Raw genomic sequence first — 26,102 nt, 5'->3', positions numbered from 1 at the left:
ATCTTCTCCATCTTTGCCTTCATTCTTTTTCTGAGGTCCTGGATCGTCTTCACTATCATTATTCTGAATTATTTTTCTGGATGGTTGCCTGTCTCTACTTCATTTAGTTGTTTTTCTGGGGTTTCGTCTTGTTCCTTCATCTGCGACATAGCTTTTTCATTTTGTCTATCTTTCTGTGATTGTGGTTTTCATTCTGCAGGCTGCAAGATTGTAGTTCTTGCTTCTGCTGTCTGCCCTCTCGTGGATGAGGCTATGTAAGAGGCTTGTGCAAGGTTCCTGATGGGAGGGAGTGGTGTTGGGTAGAGCTGGGTGTTGCTCTGGTTGGCAGAGCTCAGTAAAACTTTAATCTGCTTGTCTGCTGAGGGGTGGGGTGAGTTCCCTGCCTGTTAGTTGTTTGGCCTGAGGCAACCCAGCACTGGAGTCTGCGGGCTCTTTGGTGGGGCTAATGGCGGTCTCTGGGAGGGCTCATGCCAATGATTACTTCTCAGAACTTCTGCTGCCAGTCTCCTTGTGCCTGCAGTGAGCCACAGCCGCCCCCCCCGCCCCCCCCGCCTCTGCAGGAGACCCTCCAACACTAGCAGGTAGGTCAGGTTCACTCTCCTATGGGGTCACTGCTGCTTCCTCCTGGGTCCTGGTGTGCACACTACTTTGTGTGTGCCCTCCAAGAGTGCAGTCTCTGGTTCCTCCAGTCCTGTTGAAGTCCTGCAATCAAATCCCGCTGGCCTTCAAAGTCTGGTTCCCTGGGGATTCCTCCTCCTGTTGCTGGACCCCCATGTTGGGAAGCCTGAAGTGGGGCTCAGAACCTTCATTCCAGTGGGTGGACTTCTGTGGTATAATTGTTCTCCACTTGTGAGTCACCCACCCAGCTGTTATGGGACTTGATTTTATCGTGATTGCGCCCCTCCTACCATCCATTGCAGCTTCTCCTTTGTCTTTGAATGTGGGGTATCTTTTTTGGTGAGTTCCGGTGTCTTCCTTTTGATGATTGTTCAGCAGTTAGTTGTGATTAACAATTGGCTTTTAGTGGTATAAATCATCACTGTAAATTAAAACAAAACAAAACAAGACGACAGCAGTTTTTGTTTTTCTTCCGTGCCAGTGTTTAGCTGGTTCATCAGGATTGTGAATTGGTTGTTCTTGAATACAAGTAAAAACCCATTCGTTTTATTCAATTTTGTCTATAGTTCTTTACTTGCTTAATAAGCATGTCTGCTTCCTGGTTTATTTGACTAGTTCTGATTATTGATGTAGCAAAACAATTTGTCAGCAAACTCAGCAAGTCCTTTCGTTTTCTAAGTGTACTTTCTAAATAGGGATAATAACAAAAAAAGCTTTTTCCTTTTTAATCAGCTGTTTACTTTTGTGCAGCTAAACATTGATAATTTGTGTGCTTTAATGAGTTAGAGTGCCAAAATCAGTGTCAGCGTAATGAAGCCCTGGAGAAAGGAAGTACTTGGGGCAGGGGTGGGGAGAGCTGGATCACAGTGTGTGCACTTCATTTTCAGTTGCAGAACTTTGCAAATGGGCTGTCCTTCCTGCACTTCCAGAAATGCTCTTGATAAGTATCTTTAGTGATGTCTTTCTTACATGAATCTCTAAATTCATAAATTTAGAGCTTCATAAATTTATTTTTAGCTGTGCGTGTGGCAGAGGGGTGGTGGGGAACAACAAGTTCAGTTTTATTTATTTATTTATTTATTTATTTATTTATTTATTTATTTATTTATTTATTTATTTAGGCTGTGCCACGTGGCTTGTGGGATCTTAGTTCCTGGACCAGGGATAGAACCCAGGCCCTCAGCAGTGAAAGTGTGGAGTCCTAAACAGTGGACCACCAGGGAATTCCTGACAAGTTCAGTTTTAAACATACTGAGTTTAAGATTCCTTCCTTTGAAATTCCTTTCAATTTAAGATTTAAGATCGGAATGGTTATATCATTTTAGCAGTGGATGTTCAGGTCTGGAGTTCAGGAGGGAGACATTTGGACTGAATCATTAGTATATGAGAGGTAGGTGAAAGCCTTGGGAGTAGCTGGAACTACTCCAGAAATGTATGTACAGCGAGAGGAGGAGACAGAAATGGATGGAAGACAGAATGCATGGTGTCTGTCCCCTGTGGTACCACCCCACTTGGAATCATTTCTTTTAAAGTGCTTCCATTATATCAGTTCAGAGTAAGATAATATCTGGGTTTAAATTAGATTCTTTGTAAATAATGAACCACAGACCCAGATTGCTTAGCTCAATTCGGCAAATATTTCTTGAGGTCCCTTTATGTGCGTTACCTTTATGTGCTAAACATTAGGAATATAAGCAAAATCAACACTGTCTTTGCCCTCATGGACCTTATAGACTAATATGAGAGGACACTAAGCAAATTATCACATAAATAGTACATAATTGCAAACTGTGCAGAATGCTGTGAAGGTAAAGTACTGGGTGTTGTGTGAGCATTTTAAAAGAGGGACCTGATCTCATATGGGTACATTCAGGGATAGTTTCCCTTGGAAGTGACATTTAATTCAATTAGCAATTATTGAGTACATATGGTGTGGCTAGAGAAGGGAGAGCAAGGGTGAGAGGTCAATTCAGATTGCTTCTGAAAAAATTTTAACTTTAAAAATAGACTTTATTGGGACTTCCCGGGTGGTCCAGTGGTTAAGACTCCACACTTCCACTCAAGGGGGCGTGAGTACAATCCCTAGTCGTGGAACTAAATTCCCACATGCCACACGGCGTGGCTAAAAAATTTAAAAAAAATAAAAAAGACTTTATTAACTTTTTATTATAGAAAAATATTAAACATATACATAAACAGAGAGAATATTTCCCAACATGCATTTCAACAGTTATCAGTTCGTGGCCATTTTATTTCATTTCGACCCTCTGACTGTTTTCACTCATTAACACTTCTGACACCAGATGTGTGGATTTTTTCCTCACACTAACCAATCCTCTAACTCTCTAGACACTGTATGTCCTCCAATTTAACTCAATTCTGATACTATCTGGAATTAGCAAAGACTCCATAGATTAAGGGCTCAGTCCCATAGATCTGTCCCCACTTCAGATGCCTGTTGCAAGTCCCAGGTTGCCAGCTATACTTATGATCAACTCACTATAAATTGGGTGTTCCCAATACCTCCTCGCCAGGTTTGATAATTTGCTAGAATGGCTCACAAAACTCAAGAAAACACTTTACTTGCGTTTACTGACTTATAAAGGATACAACTCAGGAGCAAGCAAATGGAAGAGATGATTAGGGCAAGGTATTTATAGGGGGCAGGGGGTGGAGGTGGCTGGAGGGTTGTGTGAAGAGCTTCCATGCCTTCCTTGAGCATGTTGGAAGCTCTCCAAACTCTGTCATTCAAGGGTTTTTATGGAGGTTTCATTAATTCAGCATCATTGATTAAAGCATTGGCCCATTGGTGATTTAACTCAATCTCCACCCCCTCTCCCCTCCTGGGAGGTGGGGTTTGGGGGCTGCAAGTTCCAACTCTAATGATGGCTTCAATTTCTGAGGACCTTCCCCGATCCTGAAACTATCTAGGGGCCTCCAGTCACCAGTCATCTAGTAAGCATGCAAAAGATACTTATCACTCCAGTGATTCCAAGGGTTTTAGGAGCTATGTGCCTGAACTGGACAAAGGTCAAATATGTGTCTCCTATCATACCACATGCTTCGATCCACTTTCCTTGCCTCTTGTATTATTTTGAAGCAAATCTCAGATGACATATTCCAAAGGATTTTAAAGCAGGGGAGGGACACAATCAGGTTTGTTTTTTAAAGCACTACTCTGGCTAGGGAGGCAAAGGAGGATTAAGAGATTATTTTGGTGGTCCAGATGAGAGATGATTGTAACTTAGGTGAGGGTTGTGGCAGTGAAAATGGAGATATCGGGATAGATTTGAGAGCTTTTTAGGGGGTGATACACAAGTGCAAAAGTATGCATGCTAGGATATGTGAAAATTCCAAGATAAAAAAGGGTAAATCTTGCCTACAATAGGAGAAACAAACCAACCACGAAGTAGCATGAATTAGCTGGTGTTGTGGGAAAAGGTAGGGCATTCTTAATGTTTTTCTTTGATGAGTTTTGTACAACCCAACACACACTTTATTGACTGTAGTACTGCATTACCAGTTATCCTTGATACATTCTGGTTTCCTAAACTATGGATGGCCAATTCCTCCTGGAACCTCCTGCTTCTTTGTATTACTTGCATAGCTTTACTCTGAAGGTCTACTCCCAGACCAAGGATGACCAATTTCTTTGTTCTGTTAATAACGGTGAAGCAGACTTTTTGCCTTTCTGAGCTGTTGGTCTGGGCCTTGGTTTCACAGCATCCTTCCCCCCCCCCCATGCAATGTGCCTTTTACTTTTTTCAAAAAAAAAAAAAATGTATTTGGTAAGATACATATAATATCATATTTACCATCTTAACCATTTTTTTGTTGTTTTTGTTTTGTTTTGTTTTGCGGTACACGGGCCCCTCACTGTTGTGGCCTCTCCCGTTGCGGAGCACAGGCTCCGGACACGCAGGCTCAGCGGCCCATAGTTCACGGGCCTAGCCACTCCGCGACATGTGGGATCTTCCCGGACCAGGGCACGAACCCGTGTCCCCTGCATCGGCAGGTGGACTCTCAACCACTGCGCTACCAGGGAAGCCCTTAACCATTTTTAAGTGTACAGTTCAGTGGTATTAAATACATTCATGATGTACAACTACCATTGTTGTCCATCTCCGTAACTATTTTTATCTTGTAAAAACTGAAACTATTCCCATTAAGCAATAACTACTTATCCCCTTCCTCCAAGCCCGTGGCAACCACCATTCTATTTTCTGTCTCTATGGTTTTGACTATATACTCTTAAGTACATCGTATGAGTGGAATCATGTAGTATTTGTCATTTTGTGACTGGATTATTTCACTTAGCATAACATGCTCAAGGTTCATTCATGTTGTAGTATGTGTCAGAATTTCCTTCCTTTTTAAGGCTGAATAATATCACATTGTATGGTTAATACCATGTTTTATTTGTCTATTCATCTGTTGATGGATACTTGGGTTGCTTTTGTCTTTTAGCTTTTGTGAATAATGATGCTATGAACATGTGTTTACAAGTATCTCTTAAGACCCTGCTTTCAATTCTTTTGGGTATAAACCCAGAAATGGAATTGCTGAATCATATGGTAATTTTGTTTGTAATTTTTTGAGGAATGCCATGCTGTTTTCCACAGCCCCTGTACCATTTTACCCTCCTGCCAACAGTGCACAAGGGTGCCAGTTTCTCCACATCTTTGCCAACATTTTTTTTCTGGTAAGCTATCCTAATGGATGTGAGGTGGTATCTCATTGTAGTTTTGATTTGCCTTTCTCTAATGATTAGTGATGTTGACCTTCTTTTCATTTGCTTATTGTCCGTTTGTATATCTTCTTTGGAGGAATGTCTATTCAAGTCCTTTGCCCATTTTGAATTGGGTTGGTTTTTTGTTTTGTTTTGTTTTTTGCTTTTAAGAAGTTCTCTATATCTTGGCTGTTAATCCCTTATCAGATATATGATTTGCAGATATTTTCTTCCATTCTGTGTGTTGCCTTTTTACTCCATGACTACTGTCTTTTGATGCACAAAATTTAAAAATTTTCATGAAGTCAACTTTGTCTATTTTTTTGTTGTTGTTGCCTGTGCCTCTGGTGTCATATCTAAGAAATCAGTGCTAAATCCAATGTCCTGAAGCTTTGCCCTCTGTTTTCTTCTAAGAGTTTTCAGTCTTACATTAGGTCTTTGATCCATTTTGAGTTAATTTCTATACGTGGTGTGAGGAAAGGGTTCAGTTTTATTCTTTTGCATGTGGATATTCAGTTTTCTGAGCACTATTTGTTGAAAAGACTTCTTTTCCCATTGAATGTCTTGGAGCCCTTTTCAAAAATCATTTGACCATATATGTGAGGGTTTATTTCTGGGCTCTCTATTCTATTCCATTGTTCTATATGCCAGTACCACGCTGTTTTGATTATTGTAGCTTTGTAGCAGATTTTTAAAAAAATTTTATTTATTTATTTTTGGCTGTGTTGGGTCTTCATTGCTGCATGCGGGCTTTCTCTAGTTGCAGTGAGTGGGGGCTACTCTTTGTTGTGGTGCGCGGGCTTCTCACTGCAGTGGCTTCTTTTGTTGTGGAGCACAGGCTCTAGGTGCGTGGGTTTCAGTAGTTGTGGCTCGTGGGCTCTAGAGTGCAGGCTCAGTAGTTGCGGCGCATGGGCTTAGTTGCTCCGTGGCACATGGGATCTTCCCGGACCAGGACTCGAACTTGTGTCCCCTGCATTGGCAGGTGGATTTCCAACCACTGTGCCATGAGGGAAGCCCTGTCTTTGGTTTTAATAGATGAGTTTTGCTGATAGTGATGAGTAGATATGCTTAGTCTTATTGCTGACCTTTTTTTCTGTTTTATCTTTAATACTTCTTTGCTTTCTTCATTTTCTGACCCTGTTATATGGTTTATGTTCTTTGATTCATCTCTATCCTTGCATAATTTGGAAAAGTGTACGAATGTACCCAGATGGCTGGATAGCAATAATTATCCAGGAAAAGAAATTGGGGAATTCCATTCATAGTAGCCACAAAATCAAAAATACTCAAGAAACAGTTTATCAAGAAAGGCATAGGACTTATATGAAGAAAATCTAAAATAAGATCGGATCAAAATAGAAAGACATACTATATTCTTAGGTGGACAAATTATCATAAAAGTATCTATTTTCTGAAAATTAATACATATATTTAATGAAGTTCAAATTAGAACATGCTACCTTGGGAGAGGTAGCATGTAATTGAATGAAATAATCTTAAAGGTTAGGGACTTGCCTTACCAGCCATCAGAATATTTATAAAAGCCACTGTAATCAAGTCACTGTTGGCATAAGAATGGACAAGGGGACCAAAATAGAGAATTCAGAAATAGATCCTGGTAATGGAAAAAGAGTAAATTATTCTGTTGTTTAGGTCTTCTGTTTCCTTATATATTTTTGTCCACTTGATCTGTCTTGTACTGGGGATGGTATATTAAAGTCTCCCATTATTTGTGTGTTTCTATGTTTCCTTGCACCCCCTGTAGTTTTTGCTTTATAAAAGCTGTTGCTGTGCTGTTTATTTGACTGGTTTTAAAATGTCAATGCCAATCTAATTCTTTTACCTTTTTAAGTTATTTGATCTTTTTGCCTGGAGGTCTTGAGGGTTTTATCTAAATCCTTGAATTTACAAGGCCAATGTCTTAGAGTTGGTTGTTCTTGCTCAATTTCCCAGGTACCTTGTGAACCCTTATTGTATTGATTCAAAAAATTTTTTTTCTATTTCTGGCAAGTTTTCTTGGCTAGTAGCTTTAAAATCAGCTCTTTGTTGCATTTTTGTTTTACTTTTTCAGGTAATCCAGTAGTACAAATACTTGCCCTTCTTTGCTTGTCTTCTCTTTCCACTACTTTCACTGATTCGTGTGTGTGTGTGTGTGTGTGTATGTGTGTGTGATTTTAATTCTCATAGTTGTTTCCCTGCTCCAGCCTTTAATTGCCCTTTGCTAACTTTTTATTAGAGTCTACCCTTCCTTGGACAGTTTATAATTCATTCTTCATTTCTGAGAATTTTGTCTTTTTCTTCCGTTTCTTTCTTGAGTTCAGTCAGCTCTTTTCCTTTTTTTCCCCTTTCTTCCTTCCCTGTTCCTTCCCTTTTCAAAAACTTTAAAAACTTTAATTATTTATGTGGTCTTTTTCTGCTTTTAGTTTTTGAATTTCTGATTCAAGGTTTTTTTTATATCCTCAAATGTTTGTGTGTTTAATTTTGCTTGGATTGTTAACTTTTATTTTCTTATGCTTTCTTGTTATCAGGAAGATTTCCATCAGTTGATGTATGTGAACTTTACTGATTTTCTGCAGTAGTTCTCTGTGGACTTTTTTCTTGTTCATTTTTATGGTATTGGGTTTTTTTTAATAATATTCCTAATTTAATGACACCCTCTTCTGTCTATATAGCAAAGTTCAAGTACTTCAAAGGATTTTTTTTTTTTTTTTGGTGCTTTGTTTCTTTTGCTTGAGAGAAGCTTTGTTATATCTCCAATTTTATAGTTCTCTTTTGTCTTGCAGAACCCTAAACATTCCCCCCCTCCTTTTTTTCTTTTACCCTTTACCACCCAGTTGCCAAAGAATGCTTCTCTTTTCTTTTTTGTCTTTTTTCTCCTCTCTGCATTTCAAGGAATGCTCATATAAATCATACCTGTCTTTTTAAATTGTACCTGCTTCTTTAAATCATGCCTGACTCTTTAAATTAAATGTACTTTGAAATCTCTTCCTTGTAGTCTGTGCTCTGATCTGCCTGGACATTTGTTCAGTATTTTCAGATTTAGTGTGGATTTAATCTTTCTGGCAGTCATTCCAAATCACCTTTAGGCTCCTTCAGTATCCTTCCTCTTCTCTCTTTTCTACAGATTTTCTTAGTCTGCTTCTGCTTGCACAAAACCTTGTGGCTCTTGGAGCTGAGAGTATGTGCACTGGGATTGATGATATTTCTTTTTTTACAGTTAATTTGCAGTTTTGTCATTCTATATCTTCAAATTATGCTGTGGGTGTGGTTTTATGTAGAATTTATTTTTCCTTATTGTTTGGGAAGAAATTTGGGGAGATAATTATGCAGCTGCCATTGTCCTCAGCTGTCTTGGAAGTCTTGGATGACTTAAATGGTGGTGGCATAATTAGCCATCCACCTGGAAACAATAAAATTGGAATCCAATTTTATACCATGCAGAACTTAATTAAAATTTCAGATGAATATAAAATTCATTTAAAGACTCATGTGTAAAAAAATCAAAAATACTTCAAGAAAATCTAGGTGAATACCTGTATAATCTAGAGTTCATGTGTAAGGGCATGGGGATGTTGGGGTGCTCTTTTAACCAAGAATGGAAAGCAGGAGCCATAAAGAAAGGATGTGTATGTATGCGAAAGATAGATTTAGAAGAAATATTTGCAGTGCTGAGGACAATGATAAAATACAAAAACTTTTTACAAATTGACAAGAAAAATAACCCAGTAGAAAAATATGTGACTAGAAGGACATGAATAAGCATTTCCCAGAAGAGTGTGTCCAAATGACCAATATCCATGTGCTGTTCAGGTGTTAGTAATCAGGGAGATTGAAATTAGAATAACAACATATTCCTTTATAGCAGTCAAACTAGCAAAAATAAAAAGAGCAGAATTACCTCTGGCTTGCAGGGATGGAGGTAAGTAAGGTACTTTTATATCCTCTGCACAATGTTTAGTAAATACTTAGCCGAATGAAGTGGGAGGAGGCTTATGGTTTTATTTTCCCTCTCCCAAGTACATACTTTCCAAGTATCCATTGAAGTTAAATTAAGCATAGTATTCATAAGCTTGAAAAAGGAAGAAGTACCATTAGATTTTATATTTGGAATTTAACAGGGCATGTTGGGAAGTAGGAAACTCCTTTTAATTAGCCTGCAGTCTCTATCATTGGAGCTCTTTTTTCAAGAGCTACCTATATCATGAAAATAAAATGCCCTTCATTGTGTGAGGATCTTTCTCTACCACCAACTGTTATGACTACCATTCTGGGGACTTGCTTGAAAAGCAGGAGTTAGTCCCAACTCCCCAGCAATATTTTATGATGAAAAATTTCAAACATACAGCAAAGTTGAAAGATTTAAAAATGAACAGGCATATATACTTCACCACTGAGATTCTGCCATTAATATTTTATTATACTTGTTTTATTACATATCAATCCATATGTATGTGTGTATGTATATACATATCTTTATACACACACACACACATCAGTGCATCTTATTATTTGATGCATTTCAAAGTAAATTACACATATCAGTATACTTCCCCCTAAATATACTTCAATATATGTATCAACTGGAATTCAGTATTTATTTAGGTAAAATTTACATGCAGTGACATCTTAAATGTATATTCACTGAGTTTTGACAAATGTATAAGGCTTGGTAATCCAGCATTACCATCACTTCAGGAAGTTCCCTCATGCCCTGCCCAGTCTATTCATGCCCTCACCTTCTAGGGGCAACTACTATTTAGCGTTAAGTCTTTCTGTGGAGATATGTTTTCTTCTGGGCGAATCTGTAGGAGAGGAATTGTTGAGTCATTGGGTAGGTATATATTTAGTTTTTTTTTTTTTTCCGGTACCTGGGCCTCTCACCGCTGCGGCCCCTCCCATTGCGGAGCACAGGCTCCGGACGCGCAGGCCCAGCGGCCACGGCTCACGGGCCCAGCCCCTCCGCGGCATGTGGGATCTTCCCAGACCGGGGCACGAACCCGCGTCCCCTGCATCGGCAGGTGGACTCCCAACCACTGCGCCACCAGGGAAGCCCTATATTTAGTTTTATAAGAAGCTACCAGATGTCTTTCTAAGGTGGCTGTTCAATTTTACATTTCCACAAATGGTTTGTGAGAGTTCTGGTTGCCCTGCATCCTTGCTTAACATTTGGTATTGTCAGCCTTACTAATTTTAATCCTTCTGGGTGTGTATTAGTATCTCTTTGTGTTTTTAATTGGCATTTTTCTGATGAATAATGATGTTGAGTACTTTTTTTTTGTGCTTATTAGCCATTGCCATATCTTTTTTTTTTTTTAACATCTTTATTGGGGTACAATTGCTTTACAATGGTGTGTTAGTTTCTGCTTTATGCCATATCTTTGGTGAAGTTTTGTTCACAACTTTTCCGACCATTTAAAAAATTAGGTTGTCTTTTTATTATCGAGTTGTAGGAGTTCTTAATGTATCTTGGATGATAGTCCTTTGCACGAGATATGTCTTGTGAATATTTTATCCCAGCAAACTTAATTTTTAAGTACTTTTTGTCAGCAAATACTTACTGAGCACTTACTGTGTGCCAGAATACAGCAGTAAACAAAATATACAGAAACATTCCTGCCTTTTTGGAGTCACTGCAGCTCCTCAGTACAGTCAGGGAGACCAGTAAGAAAGCTTCTTTAGTGATCCAAGAGATGATGGCTTAGACCAGGGTTTCAGCAATGGAGGGGTGTGAGAACTGTTTGGATTCTGGCTATATTTTGAGAGTAGAGTTGACTAATTGAATTTGGAGTGTAAGGGAGGGAGGAGTCAATGATGACTCCCAAGGTTTTTAGCCAAAGGAAATAGAAGGATACAGTTGCCATTTATTGAAGTGAGGAGTTCTGCAGGAGGAACCGGTTTGGGTGGGTGTGGTGGAAATGTTTTATTAGGAATTCAGTTTTGAATATAAAGTTTGAGATGCCTATGAGGTGTGGAGAGGTCAAGTGGACAATTACATATATGAGTTTGGAATTCAGAGGAGAAGCCTAGAGATACAAATTTGGGGTCCATCATCATGTAGAACCCACTATTAATACTGACAGTGGGACCAGAACCTGAAGAGAAAAGTTACATAAATCACTAATTTTTAAAATAAACTTTTTATTTTGGGATAATTTTAGACTTATGTAAAAGTTGCAAAGATAGTACAGAGTTCCCGTATGCCCTGCAACCCATTGCTCCCTAATATTAATGTCTTAAATAACCATGGTGCATTTATTGAAGCTAAAATACTAACATCGGTATGTTACTGTTAACTGAAGTCCAGACTTTGTGTTTCACCAGTTTGAAACCACTAATGATAATATATGATGGAAGTTCAGAAACTTGACTCCTTTTTCTTCTCCCTTTATAGAACTAATGGCTGAAGAGTAAATCAAAATGGCAACTATGGTTCCACCAGTGAAACTGAAATGGCTTGAACACCTCAACAGCTCCTGGATTACAGAGGACAGTGAATCTATTGCTACAAGAGAGGGGGTTGCTGTTCTATATTCTAAACTGGTCAGCAATAAGGAAGTAGTACCTTTGCCCCAACAAGTTTTGTGCCTCAAAGGACCACAGTTGCCAGACTTTGAACGTGAGTCTCTTTCAAGTGATGAACAGGACCACTATTTGGATGCCCTTCTTAGCAGTCAGCTAGCACTAGCGAAGATGGTATGTTCAGATTCCCCATTTGCTGGGGCACTTCGAAAACGATTGCTTGTACTCCAGCGTGTCTTCTATGCACTTTCTAATAAATACCATGATAAAGGCAAAGTGAAACAGCAGCAGCATTCTCCGGAGAGCAGCTCTGGTTCGGCAGATGTCCATTCTGTTAGTGAACGTCCCCGGTCAAGCACTGATGCACTTATAGAAATGGGTGTTCGAACTGGTCTAAGTTTATTATTTGCACTTCTGAGACAAAGTTGGATGATGCCTGTGTCGGGACCTGGTCTCAGTCTTTGCAATGACGTTATTCATACTGCAATTGAAGTTGTGAGCTCTTTGCCACCATTATCTTTAGCAAATGAAAGCAAGATTCCACCTATGGGCTTGGATTGCTTATCACAAGTAACAACATTTCTTAAAGGAGTAACTATTCCCAATTCTGGAGCAGACACTTTAGGTCGTAGATTAGCTTCCGAGTTGCTGCTTGGTTTAGCTGCTCAGCGAGGTTCTTTGCGGTATCTCCTTGAATGGATAGAAATGGCCTTAGGGGCTTCAGCAGTTGTAAATTCCATGGAGAAAAGCAAACTACTATCAAGCCAGGAAGGGATGATCAGCTTTGACTGCTTTATGACTATATTAATGCAGATGAGACGTTCTTTGGTACGTATGATAAATCTGAACTTTAAAATTCTTATCTAACAATTTTGGGAAATGTCAACCCAACTTTTAATGAATTGATGGTAATAGCAAATGATTTGAGAATTCTACTGGTGATTGTTAGGTTAGTTAAATAATTTATATACTTTGAGTAAAGAAACTTTTATATGTGTTGATGTGAATATGTAATTCAAGGACAGGCTAGTTGTATAGTGTTAAGACCACTGGATCAGGAGTTAGGATTGTAGTTTAAGTCTTATGGCTTCCTGTGTGAACTTGGGAAATTCATCTAACTTCTCTGTGTTTTAGTAAACTCAAAAGTAAAATGAGGGGCCTTGGCTAGTAAGTGGGAGACCTTTTGAAAAAAAATCTCTAATTTCGTCCTTCTTCATTTTTATTAAACATTTACTATGTACTAAGTATTATTCTAGGCCCTAAGGATACAACAGAGAAAAACAGAGTTTCTTGGAGCTAACAGCCTAGTAGGGGAATCAGACAGTAAATATAAATTTTAGGTAGTGTTAAGTTCTAAGAATTAAAATAAGGGAGGGAAAGGAATACAAAATGATGGGTTCAAGCAGAGATTGGGGAGGGGAAAGGTGTGGTATTTTAGTTAATGTGATCAGGGGAGTCTCTGAATTGGGACATTTGAGCAGAGACCTGAATGGAAGAGAGTAGTGAACTGATATACTAGATCTGTAATAAATGTCTTGTTCATGAAGGAACTTAATTGCTTGACTATCATAAAGGAACTAACTTTAGATACCATATTAAAGAATAAACAGTAAAATATAGTGCAGTATGATCAATTTCAAGAATTTCTGAGATTGAAATTTAATGCTTTTGTGAAAACCAAGAATAAAAGTTTGAAATAACAGATGAACCGGTTTGCAGGGCAGAAATAGAGACACAGATGTAGAGAACAAACGTATGGACACCAAGCGGGGAAAGTAGAGGGGTGGTGGTGGTGCAATGTACTGGGAGATTGGGATTGACATATGTATAAAATGGATAACTTATAAGAACCTACTGTTTAAAAAAAGAATTTAAATTAAATTTAAAAAAAGAATACAAATTTGGAATATAAAGATTGAAACACTTATAAGTTGATTTAATTTCAATTGAGTTACATTGATCAGCGTTTTTGATATTCTTTATACCAAATATCAATTAACAAATTTATTTAGTTTAAATAATTAAAAATGCCACTTGTAAATTATGTATGTGTGTTTCACGACTCCCCCTCCCACCCAAAAATGTGGAAAGCTGTTGAATTGACAGGAATGTTTCATAAAAAACAATTATGTTGAATTTATTTTCAAACCAGGGCATTTAAATTTTCACCTGGCTTACATTTTGTACTTGTGAACTGAATGGTAAATATTGGGTCATTTTATTACAAATAATTTTATTGTAAGCAAGTACTTGGAGATTTTAGATCATGAGATCTATGAAAATTTGAATTCTTTAATGTTAAATAAAATTTAGACTAGAAAAGCATGTGGTGCTTTGTTCAGAATCTGGAATGTTGACAAGGGCCGTATGATCTTTACCTGAAGTAGGAATCTAGAGCCAGAGATCTAAGCAATGATCTAAGTAAGAAAGGTTTGAAGTAACAGCTATGAAAGGCAGTTAGGCCTCTTGTGGTTTCTTATTCAATATTGAAACTTATTCACTTGCATATCTGTTTTTCTCATTTTATTTTCCAATTCTTAATACTTTCTGGTAACATTCTCTAAATTTATACCGTTTTCAAATATGTGATGCCATTTGATGACCTAAAATAATGTATCTATTCATGGTCACATGTTAATATTTCTGTGAGGAGTTACTTAATTCTTCATTTTACAGTCTGTTTATTTTGCATTGCCTTTGTTACAAACAAAACATGTTAATTATTGTGCAGTCTACTTATATGATCGTACGCTTGCCCATGGTATGTTTCCTTTTTAATCAAAATGCTAAATACCCTGAGTCAGAAGCCTCTTCCCCACCTTACCCTCAAAGGCCTTATCCTGCAATATTGCTCCTTAGTGGGAAGAGGGTGCCCCAAGAAACTAAATTGCTTTTCTCAGTATCTGTTTAGCCCATTGTCTTTTAGCATGTTGTAAATTGGTTTGTATGCATATTTGGCTGTAAGTTTAAATTGGCTCTATAACCTTAAGAAATCTTTACAGTAAATATATTTACTACCTATATAATGTGTTTTAATATTCACTTAATTAACCTATAGTAAACCATCCCATTCATTTTTTGGATTCTACTTACTGCTTCCCAGTACCTGGAATAAGGGAGGAAGAGCTCTAACCTTCGTTGAGTGCCTACTACCTACCAGGTGCTTTTTATTTTTATTTTTTTTGCGGTACGCGGGCCTCTCACTGTTGTGGCCTCTCCCGTTGCGGAGCACAGGCTCCGGACGCGCAGGCTCAGCGGCCATGGCTTACGGGCCCAGCCGCTCTGTGGCATGTGGGATCTTCCTGGACCGGGGCACGAACCCGTGTCCCCTGCATCGGCAGGCAGACTCTCAACCACTGCGCCACCAGGGAAGCCCCTCAGGTGCTTTTTATAAGCAGTGTCTTATTCAATTTTCATGTTAATCTGTAAGGTAGATATTATTTATCCTTATCTTAAGGATGAAGAAACTGTGGCAATTATCCTAAATTTACACATCTATTTGGCAAAAGAACTGAAAGTATTATGTATGCTCCTGATTAAGCACTGATGGGCCAGGCACTGTGTTAACTAATTCTTACAACCCATAGTCTGTCTGCAAAGCCCGCATTTTTTCTGACAGCTGTATGCAGCTTTTACCCTGTTTATGTTAAATTGACTTATTTTTTTTTCCCATGACGGCCTACCTTAAAGTAGATATAAAATATAATAACCTTATTTTATTGCTGGATTTCCAATTTTCTCTCCACTTGGCCTCTTTCATTTCTGGACAAAATGTCAAATACACCTAGGCAGAAGGGGCCTCCGCCTCCCTCTTTACCCTCCTAGGCTATACCCTACATTGTAGCTTTCTCTTGGGATGAGGGTACCCCGGATAGCTTTCCTCAGAATTCTGGATATATTCTGGGGAAGAACCCCGTCCTGACCTTATCTTCCCTGTCTTAAGATTCTCTGCTCAAGAACAGCTGGGACAGAATGTATCCCCAAGCTAGAAGTTAGAGGGAGAGACACATAACCATCAATTGAGTACCTGGTAGAAGGCCTAACAAAAATGAGTTCAATCCTTAAATTGTATTTACATGTGTGATTCTTAACCTCCTCTACCCATGCACATAGTAATTCTGTTTGAGTGCAAGCATACAAGATACTCATTAACTTACATTTAAATAAAGAGTAGGGAAATAATGTCACTGTACATTCCTGAATTCTAAAAAAATAAACACCAAGAAAAACACCTTTGGCCTTTGATGCCACTAGGTGTTTACTGTGTGCCAGATACTGTTAGGACGCTTTGTAGCGTCCATGCCGTTAGCCAGCTCACAGTGTAAGGAGAGAGAGATGCACAGACATTTCATATTAATGATGCTGGGCTGTAGTAGAGGTCTGCACAGGGAGGTGGTGATGAGATACAGGAGGAGGAGGGCTAGAAGGGAAGGGGCAGAAAATGAAGGATGCCTAAGCTTAGTTGAAAAGTAAGAAGAGTTTGCTTGCAGACATGAGGTGTGTGAGTGAGGGAGCTGAAGAAGTTTTCAGGTGAGAGGATTAGTATTCTCAAAGTGACTGAGGTGTGGGAGAGTAGGCTCCTGGGTTCTGGGGCTGGAATGGGATGAGCTGAGGTGGCCAACGTGGGCAGGGCCAGGTATCCCATGCTATGGGGTTTTGAGCTTGATTCTGTAGGCAGTGGGGAGTCACTGAAGCAATTTTAAGCAGAGTAGAATCAGATAGCAAGAATGTAAGGAAATGTACTCCATCAAGTCTTAATGTTCTTGTCTGATTTTCTTAAAAAGACAGATGTGAAAAAAACGAAAAGGTATTACATTATTTTTGATGGTAGGTAAATAAGAGAAAGGTAATTCAATGAAGACCTGTGAAACCACACATTTATGTTATTTTAATTTCCCATTTATCTTTGGACCTTTGAACTTCCTGTGGTATATTAGCAGTGTATGAAGTTACACATTTCCAAAATGTAATTTCTTTAAAAATGCCTAGGTATAGGCCTCTTTTTCTATTGTGCAGTATATTTACAAAACACATTAAGAATTCTATACAGAGTGGGTTTTTAAGATATCTTTAATCCTAATTTACTGGGGCTGGATTAGTCTTACCCTTAACTATTGACTTTTTGGGGAGAACAGAAGTCAGTGACAGTCACTGCAGACAGTGTTTGAAGGATTTTTTGAAAAATTGGTTTGGTATTTTTAAAGTTAGCAGGAGTTTATTAAAGACTCCCTGTGTTTTCTCTACTTTCTCCATGTACATCATACAAAATAATAATTACTGATGCCAGTTTTGAGTTCGTACTATGTATTAAGAACTATGCTAAGCATGTTTTATGCATAATTTCAGTTATTCTTCCCAACAGCCCTAAATAATAGAGGAATTATTCCTGTCTAAGGATAAGCAAACTTACCCTTAAGTCACGTTGCCAGTAAGTGATGGAACATGGATTTAAACTCAGATCTCTCACTGAAAACCTTATGTTATTTTCAGCATTTTCCTTCATACTGTAGAAAGGCATAAAAAGGAATTATTACCGGCCTGGTGCCAGCTCCTAGAAAGGTATGGCAAGCTGCTGTTGTTTCTTATCTGCTTTTGGTTTGGTGATCAGTAGAGGTGGCCTTTAAATAACGGAGCCACAGATTACAATTGTGTTTCTCCCAGAAGTGCTACGCAGCTAATTACGGAATTTGGAGAGGCTGTGCCTCAAAGTATTTGCTGGTATAGCCACACCTTGTGTGCCTAGGAACTAGATAATTTTGAACACTCAGCTTCTCATATGACTCCAAGACCTGCAAGTGGCTCTCGAAAGCCTTACTACTTGAAGTGTGAGCCTCAGACAGCAGCATTGGCATCACCTGAGAACTTGTTAGAAATACAGAATCTCAGGCCCCCACCTATATTTACTGAATTAGAATCTGCATTTTAACAAAATTTCCAGATAACTTATGTCCACATTAAAATTCGAGAAGCACCACCTAAGCAATAAAAAAGAAAAATTGATTTGGTAGCAGTAGCTTAGCACCTGATGACCCAGCAATAAATTAAATAGCCAACATATTCATTTCGTTCATTACTTAGGAACCACGTTAATTAAAATAGTCTGAATTGATAAAATCATATAATGTTAGAGTTGGATGGGATCGTACAGAGCATCTAGGCCAACCTCTGTTCCACGGTAGAGGATAACTTTTCTGTGGTATGTTTGCCCGGTGATCATCTAGAATCTAAATATTTTTACAATATAATCGTCTTTGAAATAAAGCCACAGATGAAAATTTTACAACTAGAGGATGGATAAATCAGAGAAAGAACTTGACATTTGTGATGTAAAGATTTAAGGATATGGGAATTTGAGGGAACAGTGGAGGTCAAGTTCACTCTCTGATTTATCAGTTTTCAATGAAAGAATGATTTCTGGTCATAGCCATTGGGCCCTATTGTGGAGAGTAGGCAGTTAGTCACAGAGAGGAGCTATGATTCCTCAGCTGTGCTAGGAAAAAGATATTTTGTTGCTAATATAGTCAGGTAGCTACATGAACTGACTTGTGGGACCTTTGTTGTGCTGAAACTAAGAAGGGAGGAACAGACTTACTGCTGCTCTGGTAAGGATCATCACTTAAGCTGGCTGCATTCTACTGTATTCTTGGAGCAAGTGGACAAGACAGCCCCAGGGGAGTAGAATATTTGCTGGGACCCCATTTATTGGATATTGGCCACCCAAAGAGTGTGTAGTTGGCAAAATTCTGCCTCCTTGAGTGTTTTTAGGTCAAACCTTGTGACACTTAGAACAAATCACTAATGTAATAAGTGAGAGATTGGTACTTAATTTACTGCTTCACTCTATAGCCATGTCTTTTATAACACTTACACATAAAATTGGTTTCATGACCTAATGTTAGGATTTGATTTTAATGCACATAATTATGTGAACAGTTCCTCAGATGTTTTTGTAGACTATTTAAGTGATTTTAATACATGTCTCTCTCCTTCCCTAACTGTATCCCACAATGTCTTAATTATAGGGTTCATCTGCTGATCGGAGTCAGTGGAGGGAACCACCCAGAACATCCGATGGCTTGTGCTCACTCTATGAGGCAGCTTTATGTCTTTTTGAAGAGGTACGTAATAATCATGGCTTTTATGTGAAAAATTACTTTGTCAAGGGATAAACTGGAAGATTGTGATTGACATATACATACTACTAGATATAAAATAGATAACTAATAAGGACGTACTGTATAGCACAAGGAACTCTACTCAGTACTCTGTAATAGCCTATATGGGAAAAGAATCTCAAAATGAGTGGATATATGTATATGTATAACAGATTCACTTTGCTGTACACCTGAAAGTAACACAACATTGTAAATCAAATATATTCCAATAAAAATCAATCAATAAATAAAAATTACTTTGTCTTAAAATGCTACAGCATGTATTTATCCCTTAAAAATAATCCATTCAGGGCTTCCCTGGTGGCACAGTGGTTGAGAGTCTGCCTGCCGATGCAGGGGACGTGGGTTCGTGCCCCGGTCCGGGAAGATCCCACATGCCGCGGAGCGGCTGGGCCCGTGGGCCATGGCCGCTGAGCCTGCGTGTCCGGAGCCTGTGCTCCGCAACGGGAGAGGCCGCAGCATTGAGAGGCCCGCGTACCGCAAAAAAAAAAAAAAAAAAAAAAAATCCATTCAGTCTCTGGAAAGGATGCAAAAGAAAGTGGCATCCGTGATTGGTTGCCTCTAGAAAGTGGAGCCGGGGTGTCTCGCATCAGGTGTGGGAAGGAGGCATAGTTTTCAATGCATACCCTTTTATTCATTTTGGACTTTGTATCATGTGCATTATTTTTTTTAAACATCATTATTGGAGTATAATTGCTTTACATTGTTGTGTTAGTTTCTGCTGTAAAACAAAGTGAATCAGCTATACGTGTACATATGTCCCCATATCCCCTCCCTCTTGCGTCTCCCTTCTACCCCACCCTCCCTATCCCACCCCTCTAGGTGGTCACAAAGCACCGAGCTGATCTCCGTGTGCTATGTGGCTGCTTCCCACTATCTATCTATTTTACATTTGGTAGTGTGTATATGTCCACGCCACTCTCTGACTTCGTCCCCGCTTACCCTTCCCCCTCCCATATGTGCATTTTTTAATTTAAAAATGTATTATTAAAACAGATACAGAAAGACATACAAATGTGTGCCTTAATGAATTATTTTAAAACAAATGTCCTTTTAATCTGTGCCCAGGAAAGAAATAAAACTTTACTAGCAACCCGAGAAACCCTTTCATGTCCTGGTCATTATCCCTTTCCTCCTTCCGTAAGTAGCCACTATCCTGACTTCAAGTGTAGTCACTTTGTTGCATTTCTTTATAGTTGTGTGCATCCCTAGACACTATAGTTCAGTCTTCCCTATTAAAACAATCTATATATCTATATATATCTTTTTAGTATATATATTTTTTTAATTAAAAGTTTTTTTTTTTTTGGCTGCGTTGGGTCTTCGTTGTGGCGCACAGGCTTTCTCTAGTTGCGGCGAGCGGGGGCTACTCTTCGTTGTGGTGCACGGGCTCTCATTGTGGTGGCTTCTCTTGTTGTGGAGCACAGGCTCTAGGCGCATGGGCTTCAGTAGTTGTGGCACATGGGCTCAGTAGTTGTGGCTTGCGGGCTCTAGAGCGCAGGCTCAGTAGTTGCGGATCACGGGCTTAGTTGCTCTGCGGTATGTGGGATCTGCCCGGACCAGGCCTTGAACCCACGTCCCCTGCATTGACTGGCAGATTCTTAACCACTGCGCCACCAGGGAAGTCCTATATATATCTTTTAAATCTCTTAATCTATAGGTTCCCCCTCCATTGTTTTTATTTTCCTTTAGTGTATTTGTTCAGGAACTTGGACTTTTAAGGCTGTATAATTTCCTACCATCTGGAGTTTGCTGATTGATTACTCATAATGCAGTTCCTATGTATTTCCTGCATACTGACAGGTGAATCTAGAGACTTGATCAGTTTCAGGTTTGATCCCTTTGGCAAAGCTAAACATGGTGTTGTGATCTTCCATCTGGTTGTCTGTCTTTTTGTAGTATTAGCAGCCCTTGATTCTTAATGATCAGATCTATTAATTCATTGGTGCTTGGTTGCAAAATGGTGATATTCTAATTATATCATTCCTCTTTCATTTATTAATTGGAATGTTTTCATAAAGAGATGATTCCCTTATTGACAGTTTGGTTACCCTGCCACAGTTCAGACAGGAAAAGCAGAATAAGTGCTTGATTCTCTCCACTTGATTTTTAAAAAAATTTTTAACACCGATTTTTATTTACTAGTTTCCAGTTTAATGGACTGATCTCCTGTCATGCTCCAAACTTGACCAATTGGTTTCACTTGAAAAGTATTGTTATGAACTTGTAGATTTAAACCGATTCAAATTTTACTTTGTTGAATTATTATCTGTAGTGAAGCTCATATTGTTTTATCTTTGGCCAACAGTCTTTCAGGGTAGTAGTCTCTTTCAGTGTGGTTCCCAAGCTCTTTTGACATAGGCCTAATAATCTTTGATTGCTTCCTTGCTATTTGACCCATCAAATTGTTTCTGGACTCATACATTTCTTGATCTGGATCTGCCACCAGCTAGCTCTTTCTCCATAAACACTGTTTTTTTTAAAGTGGAAAATATTATTTCAGGACCACAATCAGGGTGCTCATCACTACTAAGTAGGTATTATTTTTCTGGGGTCTTACAGTAGCCAGAGCTAGGAAATGTGTGTGTGTTCACACATGCATGCGTATTTAAAGCTAATATACCTCATGAGTTGATATCGATACTTTCAAAATCAGGGCTATAGAATTTCTGCTTTTCTATATTACATTTATATATCCTTTCTTCCAACTAAGAATGCTGATTCTGAAGGATACAGGGATATAGAATTAGAATATCCTGTAATTATTTATTTTAATCACACAGTACACACACACACACACACACACACACACACACACACACACACACAGCAATCCTAAAATAAGACAAACACTACCACTGTATGATTACTAAAAATATTAACTTTTTACATATGCTTTCCCCATTTTTTGTAGTTGTATTATATCTGCATACTCAGAACATATTTACTTTTAACCCTTTTAAGCCTTTTAACCCTCGTTAAGTATGAGTTGTACAAGTAACTACATATTTCATGCTCACTGCCAGTTTCTGTCAGTGGCTCTCTATTCTTTTTGTTTGTCTGAAGCTTATTCTCTAGTAGAATCTTCAATAAATACTCACGAAAAAGATTCTCTTAGTTCTTACATTTTAATTGCTGTGCACTTTATACTTGAAAGTCAGTTTTGAGAAGATAAAATCTTTGGCTCACATTTTCTTTACTTCTTAAGTATATTCATTCATTTTCTTCTGGCAGTAATTTTACTAGAATACATCTTGATGTTATGTATTCTGGGTCGATGTTCTCAGAGATGTGAGGATTTTAATATGTAGTTTCAAATCTTTTTTATTTCAGGGAAGTTTCCCTAAATTATTGTTTTTAGTATCATTTTTACTCTTTTTATTTGGTTCTCATCTAGGACCACTATTGTTTTAATGTTGGATTATTTTTTTAACATCTTTATGGAGTATAATTGCTTTACAATGGTGTTACTTTCTGCTTTATAACAAAGTGAATCAGCCATACGTATACACATATCCCCATATCTCCTCCCTCTTCCATCTCCCTCCCACCTTCCCTATCCCACCTCTCTAGGTGGTCACAAAGCACTGAGCTGATCTCCCTGTGCTATGCGGCTGCTTCCCATTAGCTATCTATTTTACATTTGGTAGTATAAATAAGTCCATGCTACTCTCTCACTTCGTCCCAGCTTACCCTTCCCCCTCCCTGTGTCCTCAAGTCCATTCTCTACGTCTGCGTCTTTATTCCTGTCCTACCCCTCTGTTCTTCAGAACCATTTTTTATTTTTAGATTCCATATATGTAATCATATGGGATTTATTTTTCTCTTTCTGACTTACTTCACTCTGTATGACAGACTCTAGGTCCATCCACCCCACTACAGATAACTCAATTTCATTTCTTTTTATGGCTGAGTAATATTCCATTGTATATATGTGCCACATCTTCTTTATTCATTCATCTGTCAGTGGACACTTAGGTTGCTTCCATGTCCCGGCTATTGTGAAGAGTGCTGCAATGAACATTGTGGTACATGACTCTTTTTGAATTATGGTTTTCTCATGGTATATGCCCAGTAGTGGGATTGCTGGGTCGTATGGTAGTTCTATTTTTAGTTTTTTTTTTTTGGCTGTACACGGGCCTCTCACTGTTGTGGCCTCTCCCGTTGTGGAGCACAGGCTCCGGACGCACAGGCTCAGCGGCCATGGCTCACGGGTCCAGCCGCTCCGCAGCATGTGGAATCTTGCCAGACCGGGGCACGAACCCATGTCCCCTGCATCGGCAGGCGGACTCTCAACCACAGCGCCACCAGGGAAGCCCTATTTTTAGTTTTTTAAGGAACCTCCATACTGTTCTCCATAGTGGCTGTATCAATTTACATTCCCACCAACAGTGCAAGAGGGTTCCCTTTTCTCCACACCCTCTCCAGCATTTATTGTTTGTAGACTTTTTCATGATGGCCATTCTGAGTGGTGCGAGGTGATACCTCACTGTAGTTTTGATTTGCATTTCTCTAATGATTAGTGATGTTGAGCATCCTTTCACGTGTTTGTTGGCAATCTGTATATCTTTGTCGGAGAAATGTCTATTTAGGTCTTCTGCCCATTTTTGGATTGGGTTGTTTGTTTTTTTGATATTGAGCTGCATGAGCTGCTTATAAATTTTGGAGATTAATCCTTTGTCAGTTGCTTCATTTGCAAATATTTTCTCCCATTCTGAGGGTTGTCTTTTCATCTTGTTTATGGTTTCCTTTGCTGTGCAAAAGCTATTAAGTTTCATTACGTCCCATTTTTTTAGTTTTGTTTTTATTTCCATTTCTGTAGGAGGTGGGTCAAAAAAGATCTTGCTGTGATATATGTCATAGAGTGTTCTGCCTATGTTTTCCTCTAAGAGTTTTGTAGTGTCTGACCTTACATTTAGGTCTTTAATCCATTTTGAGTTTATTTTTTTATTTTCTAATTTCATTCTTTTACATGTAGCTGTCCAGTTTTCCCAGCACCACTTACTGAAGAGGCTGTCTTTTCTCCATTGTATATTCTTGCCTTCCTTATCAAAGATAAGGTGCCCATATGTGCATGGATTTATCTCTGGGCTTTCTATCCTGTTCCATTGATCTATCTTTCTGTTTTTGTGCCAGTACCATACTGTCTTGATTACTGTAGCTTTGTAGTATAGTCTGAAGTCCGGGAGCCTGATTCCTCCAGCTCCGTTTTTCTTTCTCAAGATTGCTTTGGCTATTTGGGGTCTTTTGTGTTTCCATACAAATTGTGAAATTTTTTGTTCTAGTTCTGTGAAAAATGTCATTGGTAGCTTGATAGGCATTGCATTGAATCTGTAGATTGCTTTGGGTAGTATAGTCATTTTCACAATGTTGATTCTTCCAATCCAAGAACATGGTATATCTCTCCATCTGTTTGTATCATCTTTAATTTCTTTCATCAGTGTCTTATAGGTCTTCTGTCTGCATACAGGTTTTTTGTCTCCTTAGGTAGGTTTATTCCTAGGTATTTTATTCTTTTTGTTGCAGTGGTAAATGGGAGTGTTTCCTTAATTTCACTTTCAGAGTTTTCATCATTAGTGTATAGGAATGCAAGAGATTTCTCTGCATTACTTTTGTATCCTGCTACTTTACCAAATTCATTGATTACCTCTAATATTTTTCAGGTAGCATCTTTAGGATTCTCTATGTATAGTTTCATGTCATCTGCAAACAGTGACAGCTTTACTTCTTCTTTTCCGATTTGGATTCCTTCTATTTCCTTTTCTTCTCTGATTGCTGTGGCTAAAACTTCCAAAACTATGTTGAATAAGAGTGGTGAGAGCGGGCAACCTTGTCTTGTTCCTGATCTTAGTGGAAATGCTTTCAGTTTTTCACCATTGAGGATGATGTTGGCTGTGGGTTTGTCATATATGGCCTTTATTATGTTGAGGAAAGTTCCCTCTATGCCTACTTTCTGCAGGGTTTTTATCATAAATGGCTGTTATATTTTGTCAAAAGCTTTCTCTGGCTCTGTTGAGATGATCATATGGTTTTTCTCCTTCAATTTGTTAATATGGTGTATCACGTTGATTGATTTGCGTATATTGAAGAATCCTTGCATTCCTGGAAGAAACCCCACTTGATCATGGTGTATGATCCTTTTAATGTGCTGTTGGATTCTGTTTGGTAGTATTTTGTTGAGGATTTTTGCATCTATGTTCATCAGTGATGTTGGCCTGTAGTTTTCTTTCTTTGTGACATCTTTGTCTGATTTTGGTATCAGGGTGATGGTGGCCTCATAGAATGAGTTTGGGAGTGTTCCTCCCTCTGCTGTATTTTGGAAGAGTTTGGGAAGGATAATAAGTATTAGCTCTTCTCTAAATGTTTGATAGCATTCACCTGTGAAGCCATCTGGTCCTCGGCTTTTATTTGTTGGAAGATTTTTAATCACAGTCTCAATTTCAGTGCTTGTGATTTGTGTCTATATTTTCTGTTTCTTCCTGGTTCACTCTCGGATGTATGTTGGATTTTTAACAATTAACTTAGTAATTGTCACTTTTTTTTGAATACTTCTTTTTTTTTGAATACTTTTTATATAATTTTCATTTCTTTTTTATTTCTGAACAGCTTTTTCCCTTTTGTTGCTCATAAGGTATTATCTTCTGTATTTATTTACTCTTGGATTTCTTATAGTTTACCCCTCATTTCTGAAATGATTTTTTCTCTTATTTCTAATTCTTTTTTTGAGTCTGTCACCTCATTTTTGAATGCTTCTCTTTCAGTTTTGTGTTTTTCTTTCAAGTCGTGTTTCATTTTCTTAATCCCTTTACCTTGCTTTGAAATAGGTTACAGTTTGATCTGTTTTGTGGGCATTTCTCATCTGTCATTTTTTTATTGTACGGATGTTATTCTGCCTCTTTTCCTTTTTTTCCCCTTATAACAACTTCATATGGAATTTGACCTTCATACTTTTCTGTTGCTTATTTTTATGAAAAATTTGTTTTCCTGAATTTTTAGAACGGGATGGCATTCAGGATGGCTTTTCTAAATCCATAGACTCCCTTTCTCTATTGTTTTTGTGT

The 26,102-nt window shown here is 38.4% G+C and overlaps 1 protein-coding gene across 8 annotated transcripts in view; it reads left to right on the top strand.

Annotated features, from left to right (window-relative positions):
* Positions 1 to 26,102, top strand: part of HERC1 (HECT and RLD domain containing E3 ubiquitin protein ligase family member 1) — a 215,167-nt gene that overhangs the window by 30,244 nt on the left and 158,821 nt on the right. For all 8 annotated transcript variants that reach the window (XM_067749780.1, XM_067749809.1, XM_067749799.1 and 5 more), the window contains exons 2-3: positions 11,739 to 12,694; positions 18,889 to 18,984. In XM_067749780.1, coding sequence (XP_067605881.1) covers positions 11,765 to 12,694; positions 18,889 to 18,984 — 1,026 coding nt within the window. In that variant the 5' untranslated portion in view covers positions 11,739 to 11,764. The remainder of the gene's footprint in view (positions 1 to 11,738; positions 12,695 to 18,888; positions 18,985 to 26,102) is intronic.

Source organism: Pseudorca crassidens, chromosome 1 (assembly GCF_039906515.1).
Source record: "Pseudorca crassidens isolate mPseCra1 chromosome 1, mPseCra1.hap1, whole genome shotgun sequence".
NCBI classification, from domain to species: domain Eukaryota; kingdom Metazoa; phylum Chordata; class Mammalia; order Artiodactyla; family Delphinidae; genus Pseudorca; species Pseudorca crassidens.
The sequence above is the reverse complement of the archived record's forward strand: the minus strand, read 5'-3'. Positions and strand labels throughout refer to the sequence as shown.